This window comes from Schistocerca serialis, chromosome 10 (assembly GCF_023864345.2).
Source record: "Schistocerca serialis cubense isolate TAMUIC-IGC-003099 chromosome 10, iqSchSeri2.2, whole genome shotgun sequence".
NCBI lineage: Eukaryota > Metazoa > Arthropoda > Insecta > Orthoptera > Acrididae > Schistocerca > Schistocerca serialis.
The window spans coordinates 149,611,817-149,632,412 of record NC_064647.1 but is presented as its reverse complement, the minus strand read 5'-3'; the positions used below and the strand labels follow the sequence as shown (position 1 = coordinate 149,632,412).

At 39.8% G+C, this 20,596-nt stretch overlaps 1 protein-coding gene across 1 annotated transcript in view; it reads right to left on the bottom strand.

Moving 5' to 3' along the window:
- The window catches only part of LOC126424879 (ADP-dependent glucokinase), an 89,783-nt gene that overhangs the window by 17,019 nt on the left and 52,168 nt on the right, over positions 1 to 20,596 (bottom strand). The window contains exons 5-6 of the mRNA XM_050087707.1: positions 16,216 to 16,379; positions 7,174 to 7,280 (exon numbers count right to left, since the gene is read on the bottom strand). Of these exons, the coding sequence (XP_049943664.1) occupies positions 7,174 to 7,280; positions 16,216 to 16,379 (271 nt within the window). The remainder of the gene's footprint in view (positions 1 to 7,173; positions 7,281 to 16,215; positions 16,380 to 20,596) is intronic.

Genomic DNA, 20,596 nt, shown 5'->3' with positions numbered 1-20,596 from the left:
ACAGCTGCCACCCATTCGATATCAAACGGTCCCTTCCCTACAGCTTAGGTCTTCATGGCAAACAGATCTGCTCCAGTTCTGCATCCCTGAACCATTACACCAAGAACCTGAAAACAGCTTTCGCATCCCGCAACTACCCTCCCTACCTGGCACAGATGCAAATAACCAGAGCCACTTCCTCATCCCCTCAAACCCAGAACCTCCCACAGAATAACCCCAAAAGTGCTCCACTTGTGACAGGATACTTTCTGGGACTGGATCAGACTCTGAAAGTGGCTGTCCAGCAGGGATACGACTTCCTCAAATCCTGCCCTGAAATGAGATCCATCCTTCATGAAATCCTCCCCACTCCACCAAGAGTGTCTTTCCGCCGTCCACCTAACCTTCGTAACCTCTTGGTTCATCCCTATGAAATCCCCAAACCACCTTCCCTACCCTCTGGCTCCTACCCTTGTAAGCATCCGTGTTGTAAAACCTGTCCCATGCACCCTCCCACTGCCACCAGTCCTGTAACCCAGAAGGTGTACACGATCAAAGGCAGAGCCACGTGTGAAAGCACCCATGTGATTTACCAACTGACATGCCTACACTGTGAAGTCTTCTATGTGGGAATGACCAGCAACAAACTGCCGATTTGCATGAACGGACACAGGCAGACAGTGTTTGTTGGTAATAAGGATCACCTCGTGGCTAAACATGCCTTGGTGCACGGCCAGCACATCTTGACACAGTGTTACACCGTCCGGGTTATCTGGATACTTCCCACTGACACCAACCTATCAGAACTCTGGAGATGGGAACTTGCCCTTCAATATATTCTATCTTTCCGTTCTCCACCAGGCCTCAACCTCCGCTAATTTCAAGTTGCCGCCCCTCGTACACCACCTGTCATTCAACATCATCTTTGCCTCTGTACTTCCGCCTCAACTGACATCTCTGCCCAACCTCTTTGCCTGGTAGGCACCAGAGGGTAGGGAAGGTGGTTTGGGGATTTCATAGGGATGAACCAAGAGGTTACAAAGGTTAGGTGGACGGTGGAAAGACATTCTTGGTGGAGTGGGGAGGATTTCATGAAGGATATGTTTGAGGATTAAGTACCCCAAGCATTTTTGTGTTATCATACCATGTAAATGCATACGAACGACCCATCGACCCATCCTTCCCTCCATTTAGATTATCATTACCCAGTGTGTACATCAGATGTACCTTTTCTCACAGCAGATTAACAACATTCACACGGTTGACTGCCTTCAGCCACCTCCCATCTGCCGTTAGTAGGTGCACTTCACTACCAAACACAATGGCCTCACTCATACACTGTACAGTTACAACACAGCAAAGCTAGTACACTAACCTTCAAATGCCAATACCTGCCGCACACAAAGTATTACAGATGAATAGCACTGATATGGCCAACAGCCTTGTCACAGTGGTAACATCGGTGCCTGTCAGATCACTGGAATTAAGCATTGTCAGGACTGGCTAGCACTTTGATGCATGATGTTCCAGCGTATCGACAAGCGCCGGCACGAAGATGAAGAACACAAGAGCAGAGAAGGCTGTGAGACAACGTCAGCCAATTGCCTGCTGACTAGGACCACGCCCTGACAGGAGCGGCCTACACAAGAAGAGAATATAAGTGCCACTCCTGCCAGCCTCGGGTGTACAGTACTAGACCTGACCTAGCAGAGAGTGCTGCGATAGCAGTTATTAGTGATCCGTTGCTTGTATGGACACTGTCTATAGCGAAAGACATTGACTGTTTGCATGTCGCCCATCGCTTGCAACACCATTGGAAACTCAAAGTTTAATACTGTCAGTTTCCTTTATCGTAATAAAAACTATTGATGTGATTTGCTTGAATTGTTGAATAGCTATCTGAGAATGCATCATCCTTTAGGCACCCTATAAGACAAGTGGGCAGGACCCCACAAGTGACCAGACGAGCTGCTGAGCGCTACTGGCAAGCAGGGCACAGTCAGGTGTTGTGGGGCCAACTGAGGAGCCACTCGACTGAGAAGTAGTGGCTCCGGTCACAAAAACGAACAACAGTAGTGTGCTGACCACATAACACTCCTTATCGGCATCCAGTGATGCCTACCGTATTTACTCGAATCGAAGCCGCACTCGAATCTAAGCCGCACCTGAAAAATGAGACTCGAAATAAGGAAAAAAATTTTCCCGAATCTAAACCGCACCTGAAATTTGAGACTCGAAATTCAAGGGGAAAGAAAAATTATAGGCCGCATCTCCAAAGCTTAGCAGTAAAGCTTTAGCAGGTAGCCATTGCTATGTGTCAGGCCCTCCATCCGTATTTATACGCGTACCCTTTCTTTTCCACGTGCTTCGTCTGGTTTGAATTGATTGCTTATTTTTCTTTGATCTGATAAGCGCAGTTTTCTTTGTTATAGGTGTTTACGTCACTCTAAGCTGAGTATGCATTACTGTACTGTGTCATGCATTGTTTGTCGCATTCTGATAGTGCGTGTTTATGGCCTGTCGCCGTTCGCAGCGTGGCTTGCTTTAGTGCGCACTACCGCCGCTTACAATTAAAGAAAAAAAAAAAGAGGAATCGTCTCATTAGTGAAACAATGGCAAGAAACTGCTATTTATTGTTACTTACACTGCTGCTTTCTTTGATAATGATCAACAAGAACCAAATAATAGACTGCGTATGATAGAAGATGTTCTGAACGAGAGTTTAGCGAAAATTTTTCTCCATTTGAAAACCTTTGCAGGCGCCTCTTTAGTACATTACATTCTACACAGAAATTAGAGTCATCTTAGATTTAAAAATCTAGTCAATTGCCGTGCTTCATTTCTGACTGTATCACTATTAAGCATAAGAATAATACGAATATAAACATGACATGATATGTATATTCTTCCGCGTTTGGTGTTGTCTCACTCTAGTTCCGTAGTTTATTAGGCAGACAGGATTTAAATGAGATAGCAGCAAACATGAAACAATACATGGCAAAATGTTTATATGCGTATTATTCTTATGGTGACGAGAATACTGCATGTGATTCACAATTTATAAAAGTCCCTATTAGCAACCATCTCTTCTCACAGATAGGAAAAAATTCAGAACGTAGAGTTGGCCATATTGACAAACATCCCAAACAGTCTTGCCAGTTGGATTTTCGTAGTACATTGAAATGCTGATACATTCGAAGATGAACAATACGGAATTTGTATTTACTTCGTCGGATAATGTATGAAAATGCAGTGGTCGAAAGTCAGGGCGGAGAAAATAGCTCGTCTTCCACCTTTTTTTAAAAATTTATTTACTGACGCAGAGGTTTTGACGCCAGTATTTATCTTTGTGCCTACAAAGCATGCCTGTGTAGCGCTACATATATTCGATGGCAGAAGTAAGTTGTGGCGGCACCCACCAACTTTTTTCAGAATTTCCGCTTGCTTTGCACTCGATTCTAAGCCGCAGGCGGTTTTTTGGATTACAAAAACCGGAAAAAAAGTGCGGCTTGGATTCGAGTAAATACGGTACCTGCTGAGGATGACACAGCTGTCAGTCAGTATTGTTGGCTCTTCTAAGACCTGTTCAGATGGAGTTCACAGCTATACAATTTCTTGGCCCAGCAACTGGAAAGAGTGAAGGGAGATGAGATGATCCAAATGTTGCTAACAAGAATGAGAAACAACAATCAGTGAAAGATCAACAATGCTCTCTGATCTGTCGCCATGCTATCTAAAGGTAGCAAAACATTACCAAACTTGACAGTGTGGTTGATATGATATGGAACATACATAAAAACTGGATACATTCTGCTAGAGGTAAATTTTGTGTGTGTGTGTGTGTGGGGGGGGGGGGGGGCATGCATGCACCTGTGTCCATCTAGTCCTACATTAAAGAGACACAGGGAAGCTACACACAACAATCTGCTATTCAATTATCCGAGGGCAGTGACCATACCACTGTCATAATAAGTAACTACAGTAGAATTATTAAGATTAGTGCTAGTATAGTAACATAATAGCAGCAGTTGCTGCAGAAAAGTCAAGGTGCTTTTAGTACTAGTAGTGACTTTTTTACATTTTTAATGGTTGTATTGCAGAAGTACTACGAGTAGTCTTAACAGCACTAACAGCAGTGGATATAAATATTACTGCAAAATTATTCAAAATAGTTTGAAATAATGAAAACCTATGGCTCTTTTTGTCAAAGTGAAGGAACACCTGACAGGGAGAGGAAGAAGATGCTGTAGGAAAGCTACATATAGAGTAACATATATTGAGAGTCCTAAACAGTGCAATAACAACAGAAGGAAGTAAGCCTAAAGATAAGAAAAAATAAATAGTGGTAGACACCATAAACTTAGTTCAATGATCAGAATAGAAGGAAAAGTGAAAGAAAGGAAATAGATTATCACAAAAATTCACGTAAATGCTATTCTATATATAATCAGTCCATTGTTGTCACACGAAACTGGACTTCGATAAATAAATATATAAATAAGTCTATTTCTGCCATCTGAGTGTAAATAATTTTCCTGTAGTCCAAGCACTTTCTCCAATATTATAAACTCAATGTGATTGGACACACTGGAACAGTACATACATCACATTACATTACATCTGATATTTACGCTTGAGAAGTAATGAATGAATAAAGAGAAAATTTTAAAAGAGGAGCGGAAAGTATACCTGTCAGAGAATATAGCTGAAGGATGAACAAAGAAAACATAAATGTGATGAAGAGCAGCGGCAAGGATAATAACGGTGCTCAACATCAAAAGTGGGAATGACACTGTAATTGAAGAGATGTATGAATCCTCCTATCTAGCAAGCAACCAGTAAACTGCCAATTCTTTAAAGAATCTAATTTCCATGTACAAAACAGCTTCCAACATGTGATTAATATGTTAAATATCTGACATTAAGCATGTAAATGAGAAAAACTTAGAAAAGATTTGAAATTTTGCTTAAAGTTTGTTTGATGTCACTAAGTGCTCTCATTATAAAACACTTAATGAATGTAGTCTGGGGAATATGCACTCCATTTTAAGCAAAAGTAAGTTTTTCACTAATCTCTCAATCATTATGATGTCAGAACTCTTGAACGATGTGTCTTCGTGTCATACACTGATGTAATTTTGCAGGTACATTCAGTGGTATAAGTGGATCCTGTCTGCACACTGTGTTGCCAGTAGAATTGGTAGTGGAGAAGTAATAAAGTAAAATATCATGCCTTATGATGAAGTTTTCCTGCATGAACAGGCAAAATGTAAGTGACAAACTTTTTTCGTTTCATCATTTTGTGTGGGGGTGTCAGTGAAGAGAGAGAGAGAGAGAGAGAGAGAGAGAGAGAGAGAGAAAAAGAGAGAGAGAGAGAGAGAGAGAGAGGGAAAAAAAAAAGGTTTGAAATTATAGTACTTGCCAGCATGTAAGACACACTTTTTCTCCTTCAAAAATAGGCCAGAAAACTGCTTGAATCCTATAACCTAGTCTTCGCTAAAGGTAGGTAGCTATAAGCTCCATTTCTTTAAAATTTCTATGCCTTAGCTTGAAGCACTTCATTGTTAGCTTCCTTGTGAATGTTGAACAGTCCAGTTGTATAGAGTTCAGTGGAAGCACATGAGCCATTGTGAATAGTTTTTATATTGTTCGTTCAGGCTTCATACATTGTTGCGTCTAATGTTGAGATCCACCTGTGCCATAGCTGTACTGAGGTTTTAACTGAAAAAGAGACTGTAAAATGGCACTGCTCTACAATTGAATTTAAGCTGCAAATGATTGCCTATGCTAAAGAGCATGGAAACAGGGCTGCAGAAAGGCACTGCAGGCCTCATTCAACTGAAAAAAATGAGAAGAATTTGACAAAATCAGGAGGATGTTTTAGAGAAAGCACCTCGCGTTAAACATAAACTGAGAAGTGGAACTGTTACATGGCCAAAACTTCAAGCAGAACACAGTACTTGGATTTTTGAGACCAGACAAGAGGGAATTTCAGTTTCTACTAAAATGATCATTGACCAAGCAAAAGTAATATCCACTAATAAAGGGATCGCCAAATTTACTGGATCAACATTGTGGTGTTCCAGATTTATGAAGAGGTATCAGCTTTGTATGCAGAACAATACAAAAATATTACAGAAGATACCAACCAGGTATGAAGAACAAATTGCTTAATTTCATCGAGTTGTCATTAAAACGGCTAAAAGACGGAAGTTGAACTTTCGCAAATTGTAAAAATGGACAAGAGTCCCCTAACCTTTATGTGCCTTCTGACAGAACTGTGGAAGGTCACAAAAGCATCATTGTTAAAACTTCAGGACATGAAATGACTTATTACACAGTCATTTTATCCTGCTGTGCTGATAGGACAAAATTTCCAGCACCTTTGATTTATAAAAGAAAGACGCTTCCTAAGGAAGAATTGCTGAAAGGAGTTTTTGTCCATGTACATTGTAAAGGATGGATGGATGGATGGATGGGTGAGAAATCAGGTTGTGGACAGATAAAATTTGATCTAGGCAACATGGAGGCCTACTGACGAAGCCCCGTTACTACAGGAACAGTTTTGTTCTCACAGAACAGATGATGTTAAAAACAGACTGAATGAACTGATGATTCTGGCAACTCTGATTCCAGGAGGGCTATCTAGTTTACTTCAACCATTAGATATATGTATCAACAGTCCATTTAATAGATTTATGTATGAGGAGTGGAACATATGATGCAAACCTGGGCCAATACCTGGCATATCAACAGCAGACTAAATGAGTGAAATTTATAGACAAACAAAAACTATAGCAATTTGTGTCTGTGCAGTAATTTAAACACATAAATGCTTGTGTTTCAGCAGCCTTCAAATCATACCCGACTTGAATTACTTCTCCTTTACTTAAAAATGTTAATTGGTCAAAGAAAGTACTAGTGAAATTTTTGGCACGGGTTGGAGAAAATGAACAGTGATAATTATAAGAATAACATTTGAAGTAATGGAGGAGGATATTACTACTAATGTCAGTTACAAACAGAGTGGGGGCAATGTTACAAGCTCCACATGCTAAAGCTACTGCTCTGTTTGTTTCATCTTTTAGATGACAGAACAGTCATTTACACGTCTTCCACATCAAGTAACTCATTATTGACATGCAAACTGACTTAAAGACGACAGCAGTGTGAGCAGTGATGGGCAGTACGTACCTGAACACGTGACGCATCTGGTCGAGGACTGTCGCAACTCGAGGGTTAGAGTCTGACACCAGACTGATGTTACCGAACTGGAGGATGTGCTGCAGGTTCGTCAGTTCCTGGTGGGGAATATTAAGCATTTCACAACCTCTAGGTTTTAAAGCTTGTTCTCACAGCTAGAAACAGTGCAAGTTGTCCTAAACTACATGCATTTATATTGAACGTGTCCATGCTACGCATATAAACAGGCAAGTAAGTAGAAGTATTATTAAATGCTCACAAAATGAAGTCTGAATTAAAAGTGGCTTTGAAATTCCATATGAATTTTGATCCTGCAGCAGAATGTGTGGCGATATAAAACTTCCTGGAAGATTAAAAGTGTACGCTCAACTGGGACTCAAACCTGGAACCTTTGCCTTTAACAGACAAATGCTCTACGGAATGAGCTATCTGTCACAACTCACGACTTGGTCTGACGACTTTCCTTACACCAGTACCTGCATAGCTTAGTCTGTAGAGCATCTGTCCACAAAACCCAAAGATTCTGGTTCAAATCCATGTCTCGCATGGGGCTTTCTCTCCCAGAAAGTTTAATTTTTGAAACTGTATATAAACTAATTGTTACAATTCACAAGAGCTGCTACTAACGTCATTCTGTAGCATCATGTGAGGCATCGCTATAAAATAATAGTAGTATTACTGCAAAACATTTTATTCCAAAAACATACATATAATCTCCTTCTCTACCCCTACAATGTTCTGTGTGTGTTGAAGGAAACAGTATCACAAGTCTTCCTCTGCGAGCTCCTCAATGGCGCGTGACACTTTTCCTTTCACTTCTTCAATGGACTGAAATCTTGTCATTTTCATGCAGATTTGACCTTGAGGAATAGATTATAATCACAAGGTGCTAAGTCAGGTGAATACGGTGGGTATTCTAACACTGGGACATTGTACTTCGCTAGAAACCTCTAACACAGAATGCGGTGTGAGCCGGTGTGTTGTCATGATGCAGAACATGTGACTTGTTCTTCCACAATCTGGGTCTTTTCCCTTTCTCTTGAGAAAGAACCTCAGTGTAGTAATGTCAATTAATACACTGAAGAGCAAAATAAACTGGTACACCTGTCTATTATCATGTAAGGGCCCCACAAACATGCAGAAGTGCAGCAACATGAGATGGCAAGGGCTGGACTAATGTCTGAAGTAGTGCTGGAAGGAACTGAAACCATGAATCCCGCAGGGCTGTCCATAAATCCATAAGAGTACAAGAGGGCGGATATCTCTTTTGAACAGCACATGGCAAGGCATCCCAGATAGGCTCAACAATGTTCACGTCTGGGGAGTTTGGTGGCCAGCAGAAGTGTTTAAACTCAGAAGAGTGTTCCTGGAGCCACACAATGGACATGAATGGATGCAGGTGATCAGACAGGATGCTTACGTAAGTGTCACCTGTCAAAGTCCTATCTAGATGAATCAGTGGCCCATATCACTCCAACTGCACGGAGCCCCCACCAGCTTGAACAGTCCCCTGCTGACATGCAGGGTCCATGGATTCATGAGGCTGTCTCCATACCCATACACATCCATCCACTTGATACAATTTGAAACAAGACTCGTCTCACCAGCCAACTGTTTCCAGTCATTAACAGTCCAATGCCAGTGTTGATAGGCCAGGCAAGGCATAAAGTTTTGTGTCGTGCAGTCATCAACAGTATACGAGTGGGCCTTTGGCTCTGAAAGCCCATATAGTTGATGTTTCGTTGAATCGTTCGCACGCTGACACTCGATGACGACCCAGAATTGAAATATGCAGATATTTGTGGAAGAGTTTCACTTGTCATATAGAACAATTCTCTTCAGTCATCGTTCATCCCATTCTTGCAGGATCTTATTCCGGCCACAGCGTTGTCTGAGATTTGATGTTTTATGGATTCCTAATATTCACGGTATACTCTTGAAATAGTCATATGGGAAAATATCCACTTCATCGCTACCTCATATCCACTTCATCGCTACCTCAGAGATGCTGTGTGCCAGCGCTTCTGTGCCGATGGTGACACCACGTCCAACTCACTTAAATCTTGATAACCTGCCACTGTAGCAGCAGTAACCGATCTAACAACTGCACCAGACACTTGTCATCTTATATAGGCATTGCCAACTGCAATGCCTTATTCTGCCTGTTTACGTAACTCTGTATTTGAATATGCATGCCTATGCCATTTTCTTTGGTGCTTCAGTGTCGTTTGACCTTCAGAAACCCAGTGAATACACACATTTCCTTTAGTATCAAAAAGCAATCTGAATCTTGATTTGTTTATTCGAGCTACTTTTTTCTGTTAATAAAGTTGGACCCTTCCAAAGCATGGACTTGCACTTTGTTTCTGGATCATAAGTGAAAAACCAACATTCTTCACAAGTTATCACTCTTTCCAAGAAATCAGGATTATTTTCAGTGGTGTTCGAGGAGTCAGTACAAACATTACTACAACATTCTTTATCTTCAACCACAAGAGCTTTTGGCACCAGATTTGCACATTCATATTAAATTGGTTAGATAAAATTTGCTTTATGCATTCTTTGCCAATTCTCACAGTTTCAGCAATCGATTGAATACTCAACTGATGGTCAGATCAAATCAGGATTACACACTTTTCCATATTTCTATCTGTTTTTAATGTTGAAGGGCGTCCTAGGTGCGATTTCTCTTCAACGTCTATTCTGCCATCTTGAAAAAGCTCAATCCACTCAAAAACTTGTGTACATGACAAAACAGTCCTCACCATACACTTCTTTTAGTAAAGAAAGGTTTCAGTAGAAGTTTTTCCAAATTTTTTGTGAAATTTCAAGACAATTCGTTGCTCTATTATTATATTTATAATTTTTCCAGCAAAAAAAAAAAAAAAAACTAACAGTGCTTACACAAATGAAGAACACGGTCACACTGATTTGTCTATAGACACCAGTGATGCCGCATTCGACTGAGAAGGCTTCATGCTTCACAGCTCCTGGCCGTTCATCTTTGGCACATACATTCTTAGTCCACAACAGCATCAGTCCCGTATTTTATAGCCACACATCATATGTCACACTATGACTCACATAGTGGCATAGTTCCAAATCCCACCACCACATCAGCTGTTCTAAAACTTCAACTCTCACTACTTGCAACCATGCTAGCTGTGTGTTATTCTACAAAAAATCTAAGTATTTACCAATCATACAATGAATTTTCCACACCACATTTCTAATATTAAGCAACAACATTTTTCCTTGATTGATTTTGTAGTCTTCAGTCCAAAGAATGGTCTGATGGAACTTCCCACCCACGTATATCCAGTGTAAGCCTCTACATCCCCATATAACTACTGAAATCAATACTGTATGAACCTGGTTTCCATAGTCAAGCCTTTGTCTCCCTCTACAATTTTACTCCTCACACCTGCCCCCATTATCAAAGTGACGATTCCTTGATGCACCATGTGCATTCCATTAACCGATCCCTTCTTTTATTGAAGTTGTGCCAAGATTTCTTATCTCCCCAATCTCATTTAGAAACCTCTTTATTAATTAGTCAATCTACCCATATAATCTTTATCATTCTTCTAGGCACCACATTTGAAAAATATCCATTATTTTCTTGTGTGAACTGCCTATTGTCCGCATTTAATTTCCATACAAAGTTACGCTCAGACATATACCTTTAGAAAGGACTTCCTAACACTTAAATTTACTTAGAGAGGGATAGAAGTTGAAGTAATGAACTAAAATTTGTGCCAAGGATGGAACTTTAACACCGGTCACCTGCTTACTGACCACTGCACCGTTCTGGCACTGTGGCTCACACAGCTTCATGGACTATCCTAGTCTAATGTGCTCTCTAACACAAACCTCAATTCATGCCTTCAGCCCATTTTCTCTTTCTTAAATCGTCAGTACTGCCAAGGCTCTCTGATACTGGAACAGCACCCCAGCTTTGTACGTAATGGGGAAATCCTGCCTGTACCTCAGGTGTAGATGATCTACTGATCTGACAGAATTACATTTTCCTGCAGATATATGAGTCTCAACTTTACCTTCAATAAGGATATTATCTGAAGTAATGAACTAAAATGTGTGCCCTGGCCTGGTCACAATTTTTAACTCATTACTTCAGATTTTATCCTTACCGAAGATAGAATTGAGACGCGTGTCTCCAGGAAAATGTAATTCCATCAGATCAATAGATCACTTAAATTTAAGTTCAATGTTAGCGAATTTCCCTTTCTCAGTAAGGTTTTCTCATTATTACAAGATTATTCATTGTTAGTTATTTTGCTCCCAATATACCAAAATCCATCCCCACTTTTAGTGTCTCATTTCCCAATCTGATTCTCTCAGGATCATCTGATTACTCAACTGCATTCCATTGCTTATGGATCGTTTGCCCTCTGTGTCTTTTACCATACTCAGAAGGAATTTGATGTATACTTGACTTTCGAAAAAGCAGATCATCTTTCAGATATCCCACAAGAGCTGCTGTACTGGCTCTTCCTTCTCCTTCAATCCCTCTGGTAGAAGAAGCCCTTGGCTCCAAAAGCTTGTGCATTTCCATACCTTGTGTGTATTTTCTCCTGCTGTCACTTAGTGAATAGATTTTTTATCTGTCCATTTTATATTGTATTTTCTAACATTGAATATTTTCAACAGTAACACATGTATTACTCTCATGTATTACACAATAATGACACAAGCAACTGATGACAGTCAAAAACAAAACATGCAAAATTCCTCAACATTAGTCTGTCACAAAAAGTGATAACCCATTTCACGATACGAAGGCAGACATGGAATTTCAGAGAGAGGGAGAGAGAGAGAGAGAGAGAGAGAGAGAGAGAGAGAGAGAGAGAGAGACTACTTTTGTTGCTCTCCATGCATAGTGTAACTTATACAGAGCAGCCATTCAGTCTCACTTTCTTGGCTGAGCAAGGTACTTGTATGTTCTGAAACTACGAGACATATTGTCTATACAATAAGATGAAACATACCGCTGTCCGTAGTGCTGATTGAACTAATCACTGAAGAGGAGCTGTAAAGTCTCTCACACATTTGTTGGTTTCACTTTGCAAAACAAGCTAAAATAACACCTAAAACAAACAGTCACACTGCATGCAAGGTACAGCCAGGAATTTGATCCCTCAACACAACACAAGTCAAACTTACTATGAACTGTGTGGCACATGTAGATCTTCATAAATGAATGAAGAAAAATGAAGTAGCGTTGATATTTTGGGAAAGCTGTATAAATGTGCACACTGGAGAGAAAAGTGCAGACATAGCAAAAAAAAAAAAAAAAAAAATAAATAAATAAATAAATATTGCTTTGACAACTACTTTAAAATTGCCACATAGCAATTAACTCCATATGGAATGTTTAAAGGCATCCTAGGCAACAGAGGACACTAATTCTTTACAAAATTTAATTTTATGTTCCCCAAAAGCAAAGTGAAATCTGTGAGCGAATTTTTCGTCCAGTATCAGAGAGATGGATCATGACAGGTGATGAAACTTTTTCTTTAAATGTTAAGTGTTAGTTCTGAGTATCAAATTATTCCGTGGTGTAATTACAATCGAGGCTGAAAAACAATAATTACAAATGAAGCTTCAGTCTGTGAACAAAATCATGGCAGTTTTTTTTGTGATTGAAAACAAAAATTAATTGTTTTGAGCAATTGAGAACATCAAAAACATCTGAAATGTTCTGTCTAACACATTCAAAACTGATGTGCCATTCAAAATCTATGAGATGGGGAGCTTGAAAACTGAAACAGTCCTAATTCATTAAAATACACACCTTGTCATAAATGCAAATGGTACTTTCTGCACAACCCTCACCCATTACAGCGCACACACACACACACACACACACATACACACACACACACACACACAAACGCGGTAGTCTACTGCCTCCGCCTGAGTGGACACTAACAACTGCGACCAAGAAACAGCTGGACCACACAGTTGGTGGACACACTGCCAACATGATGTTCTTCATTTCAGTGACTGCTTCACAGCCTGTGCCATCTGGATCCTTTCTTCAGCTTTTCTTAACTGCACATGTGAGAACTCTCCCCGCAATATAGTTTTCTGGCCTCAACCTCTGTTAGTCATTCCCCTTACTCACCTAGCCACTTCCCTTTTCCCATTCCAGCACTATACAGCCCTCTATTCCACCAATGCACCAAATGTCTCTTCTTTTCTGACACCCCACCTCCTTGCCCTTCATCTAACCTCCCAACTGCACCTAGCTGCCCTACTCTCTTCCCGACTCGTTTCTGTATGCTCCTACAAGCAGCCCTTTATCATCCCCCACACGTATCCTGCCATCCCCCCTTACTCCCCGCCCCAAACTCCTCCTCACTCCCACCACCCAGTTGCTTCTCGCATCATATGCTGCCGCTTGCTGTTTGGCCTTAGCACCCAGAACTGTGGTCATGTGCGTGGGTTGCATTTGTGTGCATGTGTGTATTTCTGATGGAAGTCTGTTAGGACAAAAGGTTACTTGCTGACAGTCTTTTTGATGTGCCTATCTACAACTCAGCATATCCGCTATATGGTGAGTAGCAACTATCCTGTTCATAATATTGTTATTATTCCATCCTGGATTTTCCATTGTTTGGTAATGGCAATATTCTAAGAGCAACTTTAAAAATAAAAGAAGTCTGCTACATAGTATTGAAAGTGCTTTGATAATTATGGCAGTTACGAAGGAAAATTGATGAGACAAAAGAGATGGGGTGTTAGAGAGTTAAGGGAGGATTACAATTTTGTGTCCTGTCAGCGATGTAGTCTTTAGAGATGGGGCACAAGCTGACAGTGAGTAAAGGATGGAGGAAGAAAATCGGTCACGACCTTTTTGAACCAATGAATTAGCATCTACATCAATAGATTTTGGGTGGAGAACCTGAATCTGGATGGCTGCATAGTAATTTTAACTCCTCAGCAATGCTTCACCCCACTCTGTTTAAATTTGTTATCTGTATCTTTAACTTTGGCCCTTTCAGAATGTGCAATGCAAATAAACCTTCTATTCTTACACCTCTTAAAATTTTTATTTATACTGTATCAAAGGGATTAATTTCCTTCCCATGTATGTAACATGTTGCAGAGAGGAGTATATTTAAGAAGCAGCTTAAATGTTGCGGTCTTCAGTCCGAAAACTGGTTTCATGCAGCTCTCCACGCCAGTCTATACCATGCAACTATTGTCAACTTTGCTTAAAGGCTGCACCCTACATTCACTGGAACTTGCACTGAAACCTCCTTACTGTGTTCCTCCTTTTTTCTCTCCCTACACCTTTTACCCCCCTCCTCCCCACATATTTCCTTCCATTACCAAAATGGTGTGTCACTGATGCCTCAGGATGTGTCATATCAAGCAATTCTTTAAGTCAACTTGTGCTGTAAATTTCTTTTCTCCAATAATAAATGCTTCATTCACCTACATCTAGATTATTACTCTGCAATTCACACTAAAGTGTTTGGCAGAGGGGCCACAGAAACACTTTCAGACTGTTTCTTGACTGTACCACTTCTTTATAGCATATAGGGAAAAATGAACACTTACGAGTGAGCACTGGTTTCACTTATTTTATTTGGATGGTCACTTCCACTATGTAGGTCTGAGTCAACAAAATATTTTTTCATTTGGGAGAGAATGTTAGTGATTGAAATTTTGTGAAAAGACCTTGCTGCAACAAAAAATGCCTTTGTTTTAATCATTGCCACCTTGACATGCATACCACTGCCACTCTTTCACGATACTACAAAAAAAGTTGCCCTTCTTGAAACTTTTTTTACATCCTCCATTAATCCTACCTGGTAAGGATTCCATAATGCACACAAGTACTCAGTAAGATGACAAACAAGTGTAGTGTAGATAATCTCTGTAGTAGCTTTGTCGCATCTTTTAAGTTTTCTGCCAATAAAACACAGTTTTTGGTTTGCCTTCTGCTACAACATTTTTATGAGAAGATTCAGTTTAAGTTGTTCGTAATAATAATCCCTCGGTATTTAGTTGAATCAAAAATTTTTAAATTTGTTTGATATTCATGTAAGTGAAATTTAATGGACTTTTTTCACTATTCAGGTGGGAGGACCTCACACTTTTTATTGTGTATGGTCATTAGCCACTTTTTGCACCACACAGATCTCTTGTCTAAATCACTTTTGCAATTTGGCTTCATCTTTCAGAGACTTTATTAAATGACAGATGATGGCATCATCTGCAAATAATCTGAGGGGGGCGCTCAGAATGTCTCCCAAATCATTTTTGTAAATTCAACAGCAGAGGACCCACAAACAGTTCACTGGAGAACCCCAGACATCATTTTTGTTTTACTTATTGACTTCCCGTTAACAACTATGAACTGTGATGTTTCTGACACCTAGTCATGAATCCAGTTGCACAACTGAGACAACACACCATTGGCATGCAGTTTGATTCTGTAACTCCTTTTTAGTTATCCCATCTAATTTAAACATTATTCTGTAGGATAACATTTTTAAGCTCTTATTCTCTTCTTGTGTGAACTGTTCATTGTCCACATTTCACTTTCGTACAAGGCAACATTCTGGACAAATAAATTCAGAAAAAACTTTCTAACACTTATATTCAATATTAACTAATTTACCATTTTCAGAAATGCTACTGCAAGATTGTGCTTCTTGCAGTCCCCAACACACTTACAAGTTTTATTTCTTCGCCATGACTTTAAATTAACTTTCCAAGTTTCTCCTCTATTTGCAGAATAGGGAGTGAGATTTCCTAATGTATGGTCTTCAGTTTTTTCCAGTGAACACAGGCGTAGCCCTTTACATAGCATTAATACTCGTACAAACAACAATACAAAATTCTCCTTGTCTCTCTGAACAACAGTGCCCACATGACATCCAATAACATTTCAACTTGTACATCGGTACTGTTCCAGTGACTTGCAAAGTAATGTTACAGACCCACCCGAAATGCTCATACAAACAGAGAAGAGAGGGAGATACTGCTAATTCTAACCTGTTCATTCATACCAAGAGAATCTGAAAATGGAATAATGTACATAGTGAGATCGTGCAGCATCTTAGGCTCACTGAAAGACGCCATCTCAAAGTGCACTTTTGTGGAAGCGGGACGGCTGCGCATCTGCTCCCGCACTCTGGCCAGCAACTGCATTCGTTCCCCTACAAAAGTTGGAAACAGGGATACATGAAAAAGTCTGAGAATCAGAGATAGAAATGCAACAAACAAACATTTTGTGCCGTTAAAATCACAGATCAATATAGAGAAAAGTTACAAGTATCACATCTCCACATACTTTAAAAGGTTTCAGCAAGTGAAACCATTAATATTGACACTGCTAAAGGCTGTGAATTAACTAAATTAGAAGTTCAACCAGGCAGAAGGTTACAGGAGCTTATTAATTACTTAATGGCCCACAAAATGTGCTGAAATCAGCAAAACACAAAATCAGAATAAAGAAATTTTATGTAAGCTGAGCAAGGACTCATTATTACAGTTGAAAGTGTCTGCTTGGTCAATGATACAAGAAATTATCAAAAATAAGCTATGACAGCACATTTCATAATAACTTACTAATAGCTGTTTTACAACATGATGTTTCATCACAAATATGTACTGTGCAATACTGTTACTTTCATCTCTTACAGAAAACTATTCCATATATATTTCTGTGTTCAATAAACTGTTAACAACTACACACAAAACTGAATGTGAAATGTCTATACTTTCCTTTCCTACTTTGTATCTCCTACATAAAATGGCAGAACAGGATTGCAGTCAAGAAAGCACAACATACGCTGAACTGTAAAAGTATCGCAGCTTGGTTGTTTGGGGAAGGAGACCAGACAGCGTGGTCATCGGTCTCATCGGATTAGGGAAGGAAGTCGGCCGTGCCCTTTCAGAGGAACCATCCCGCTTCCGAGATGGGACAGTGGCATTGCTTGTGCAGTGGAACAGCTCTTCATTCAGCAGTTTGCCCCCACTAACTGCCATCAAAGGAACAAACACCTACCATATTTACTTGAATCTTAGCCGCACTCAAATCTAAGCCGCACCTGAAAAATGAGACTCGAAATCAAGAGGAGAGAAAAGTTTTAGGCCGCACCTCCAAATCGAAACATAGTTGGTCCATTGTAATATGAGACACAATTAGATTGAATGAGTGATGATATATCTACAATAGTTTGGTTCAAATCGTAAGCTCAGCAGTTAAGCTTTACCAGGTAGTCATTACTATGTGTCAGGCGCTCCGTCCGTATTTATACGGGTACCCTTCCTTTTTCACGTGCTTCGTCTGGTTTGAATTGATTGCTTATTTTTCTTTGATCTGATAAGTGCTGTTCTCTTTGTTATAGGTGTTTACGTCACTCTAAGCTGAGTATGCATTACTGTACTGTGTCATGCATTGTTTGTCGCATTCTGATAGGGAGTGTTTACGGCCTGTCACCGCTCGCGGCATGGCTTGCTTTTGTGCATGCTACCACTGCTTACAATTTTTTTAAAAAAAGAGAGAGGAATCATCTCATTTGCGAAACAATGGCAAGAGATTGCTATTTGTTGTTACTAACACTGCTGCTGTCTTTGATAATTGTCAACAAGAACCAAATAATAGACTGCATATGATAGAAGATATTCTGAACGAGAGTTTTGCGAAAATTTTTCTCCGTTTTAAAATCTTTGCAGAAGCCTCTTTAGTACATTACATTCTGCACAGAAATTAGAGTCATCTTAGATTTAAAAATCTAGTCAACTGCCATGCTTCATTTCTGACTGTATCACTATTAGGCATAAGAATAATACAAACATGACATGATATGTATATTCTTCCGTGTTTGCTGTTGTCTCACTCTAGTTTCATAGTTTATTAGGCAGACAGGATTTAAATGAGATAGCAGCAAACATGAAAGAATACATGGCAAAATGTTTAAATTCATATTATTCTGATGGTGATGAGAATACTGCATGTGATTCACAATTCATAAAAGTTCCTATTAGCAACCATCTCTCCTCACAGTAGCAAAGAATTCAGAACGTAGAGTTGGCCATATTGACTAACATCCCAAACAGTCTTGCCAGTTGGATTTTCGTGGTACATTGAAATGCTGCTACATTTGAAGATGAACAACATGGAGTATGATGATAGGACAATGGTGGACGGTATTCTCTTATAATCTTTATCTTCATGCCATATGCTGGCATTGAAGGACAGATGTGGGCTTATCACACTACTTATTTCACAAGTTCACAATTATTGTTAGTTTAGAGATGGCTACACAGCCTGGAACTTTTGACCCATAATACCACCACCCTGCCTGCTTTTAATGTACCTATGGCTCACAATGTTATTTTACACTCCTCCGTCAATCTGAAGATGTCCTACAAGGATGAAACACTTCATTGCCAATAAAAAAGATCAAACAATTTGCAACCAAGACTCTTATTTCAAGAAATTCATAACCAATTGCTGCACCAGTCACCCAGCATGTAATGGAACCAATTTTAATAACAATAATAATAATAATAATAATAATAATAATAATAATATAATCATCATAAACATCAGTAGATGTACCATTATCTGGGATAACAGTTTAACCTAACAAATGAAAGGCAATAAAGAAAGGTCTATGTAATCCTAGGTATGAGCAGCAATGAAATTTATAATCCTGGTTGTTACAAATATTTGGCTGTTTCTTCTAAATATGTCGAGATTTCCGAGGTGATGGTTAGGGTCGAAGCGACGGTTAGGTTGAGACCTCATAGCATGGCTGAAATTCTACATCTACGTCTACATTTATACTCCGCAAGCCACCCAATAGTGTGTGGCGGAGGGCACCTTACGTGTCACTGTCATTGCCTCCCTTTCCTGTTCCAGTCGTGTATGGTTCGCGGGAAGAGCGACTGCCGGAAGGCCTCCATGCGAGCTCGAATCTCTCTAATTTTACATTCATGATCTCCTCGGGAGGTATAAGTAGGGGGAAGCAATATATTCGATACCTCATCCAGAAACGCACCCTCTTGAAACCTGGACAGCAAGCTACACCGCGATGCAGAGCGCCTCTCTTGCAGAGTCTGCCACTTGAGTTTGCTAAACATCTCCATAACGCTATCACGGTTACCAAATAACCCTGTGACGAAACGCGCCGCTCTTCTTTGGATCTTCTCTATCTCCTCCGTCAATCTGACCTGGTATGGATACCACACTGATAAGCAATACTCAAGTATAGGTCGAACGAGTGTTTTGTAAGCCACCTCCTTTGTTGATGGACTACATTTTCTAATGACTCTCCCAATGAATCTCAACCTGCCACCCGCCTTACCAACAATTAATTTTATATGATCATTCCACTTCAAATCATTCTGTATGCACACTCCCAGATATTTTACAGAAGTAACTGTTACCAGTGTTTGTTCTGCTATCATATAATCATACAATAAAGGATCCCTCTTTCTATGAATTCGCAATACATTAAATTTGTCTATGTTAAGGGGCAGTTGCCACTCCCTGCACCAAGTGCCTATCTGCTGCAGATCTTCCTGCATTTTGCTGCAATTTTCTAATGCTGCAATTTCTCTGTATACTACAGCATCATCCGTGAAAAGCCGCATGCTGCAAGTGAAACGAGCAGCTATAAAAATACTGAAATCTCAGCTGTCACAAATATTACATTGTTTCTTCCAAAGATGATGTTATGTTTAAGGTTGTGGTTGATGGTGGGATCTGAGAACAAATATGTATTGGGTTTCACAGCCATACTGACATGAAATGTGAAAATATTGTCCTTCACCTCTTGCTTCCAAACACTATCAGCCTGCTATTTTCTTTAGCAGGTGACACACCCCCTTTTGCCCCCATCATATCTCACAATGAGTACTGACAACATTGCTGCACAAAACACGGGCACCACCTAGACTTTTACCATCTCCTGCAGGAATGTATACATCTTGTTGAGCATTTGTCCAATTTCAAAGGCAATTCAATTCCTACTACAAATGAAATAACAACTAACTCAGGAAAGGATTTAGCTGCAATCTCTTTTTTCATTGCTACTACAAAAATATATATTTTTGGTAAAATTGACATTACATTTTCTCAGTTGGGCAAATTACTGAGTATTCTTACTTAGTGACATCGTTCTCCAATCAATCCAGAAAAACAGTTAACAATAATTTACTGATAAAAGAATGGTGTCTATGTAGTGCAAGGAAGTTAGAATAGATTCTAACCTCCTTAATGCAGCATCACAGAGTTCGTCCACCTAACATCTTGTCGCGTCCAACGAGCAATCTAGATGCTTAATGACACAAGAAAGGGGAGGATGGTCCGTTCAGTTAGCTACGTGAAGAAGGCTAACAGGGTATTTTGAAGGAGTTATGG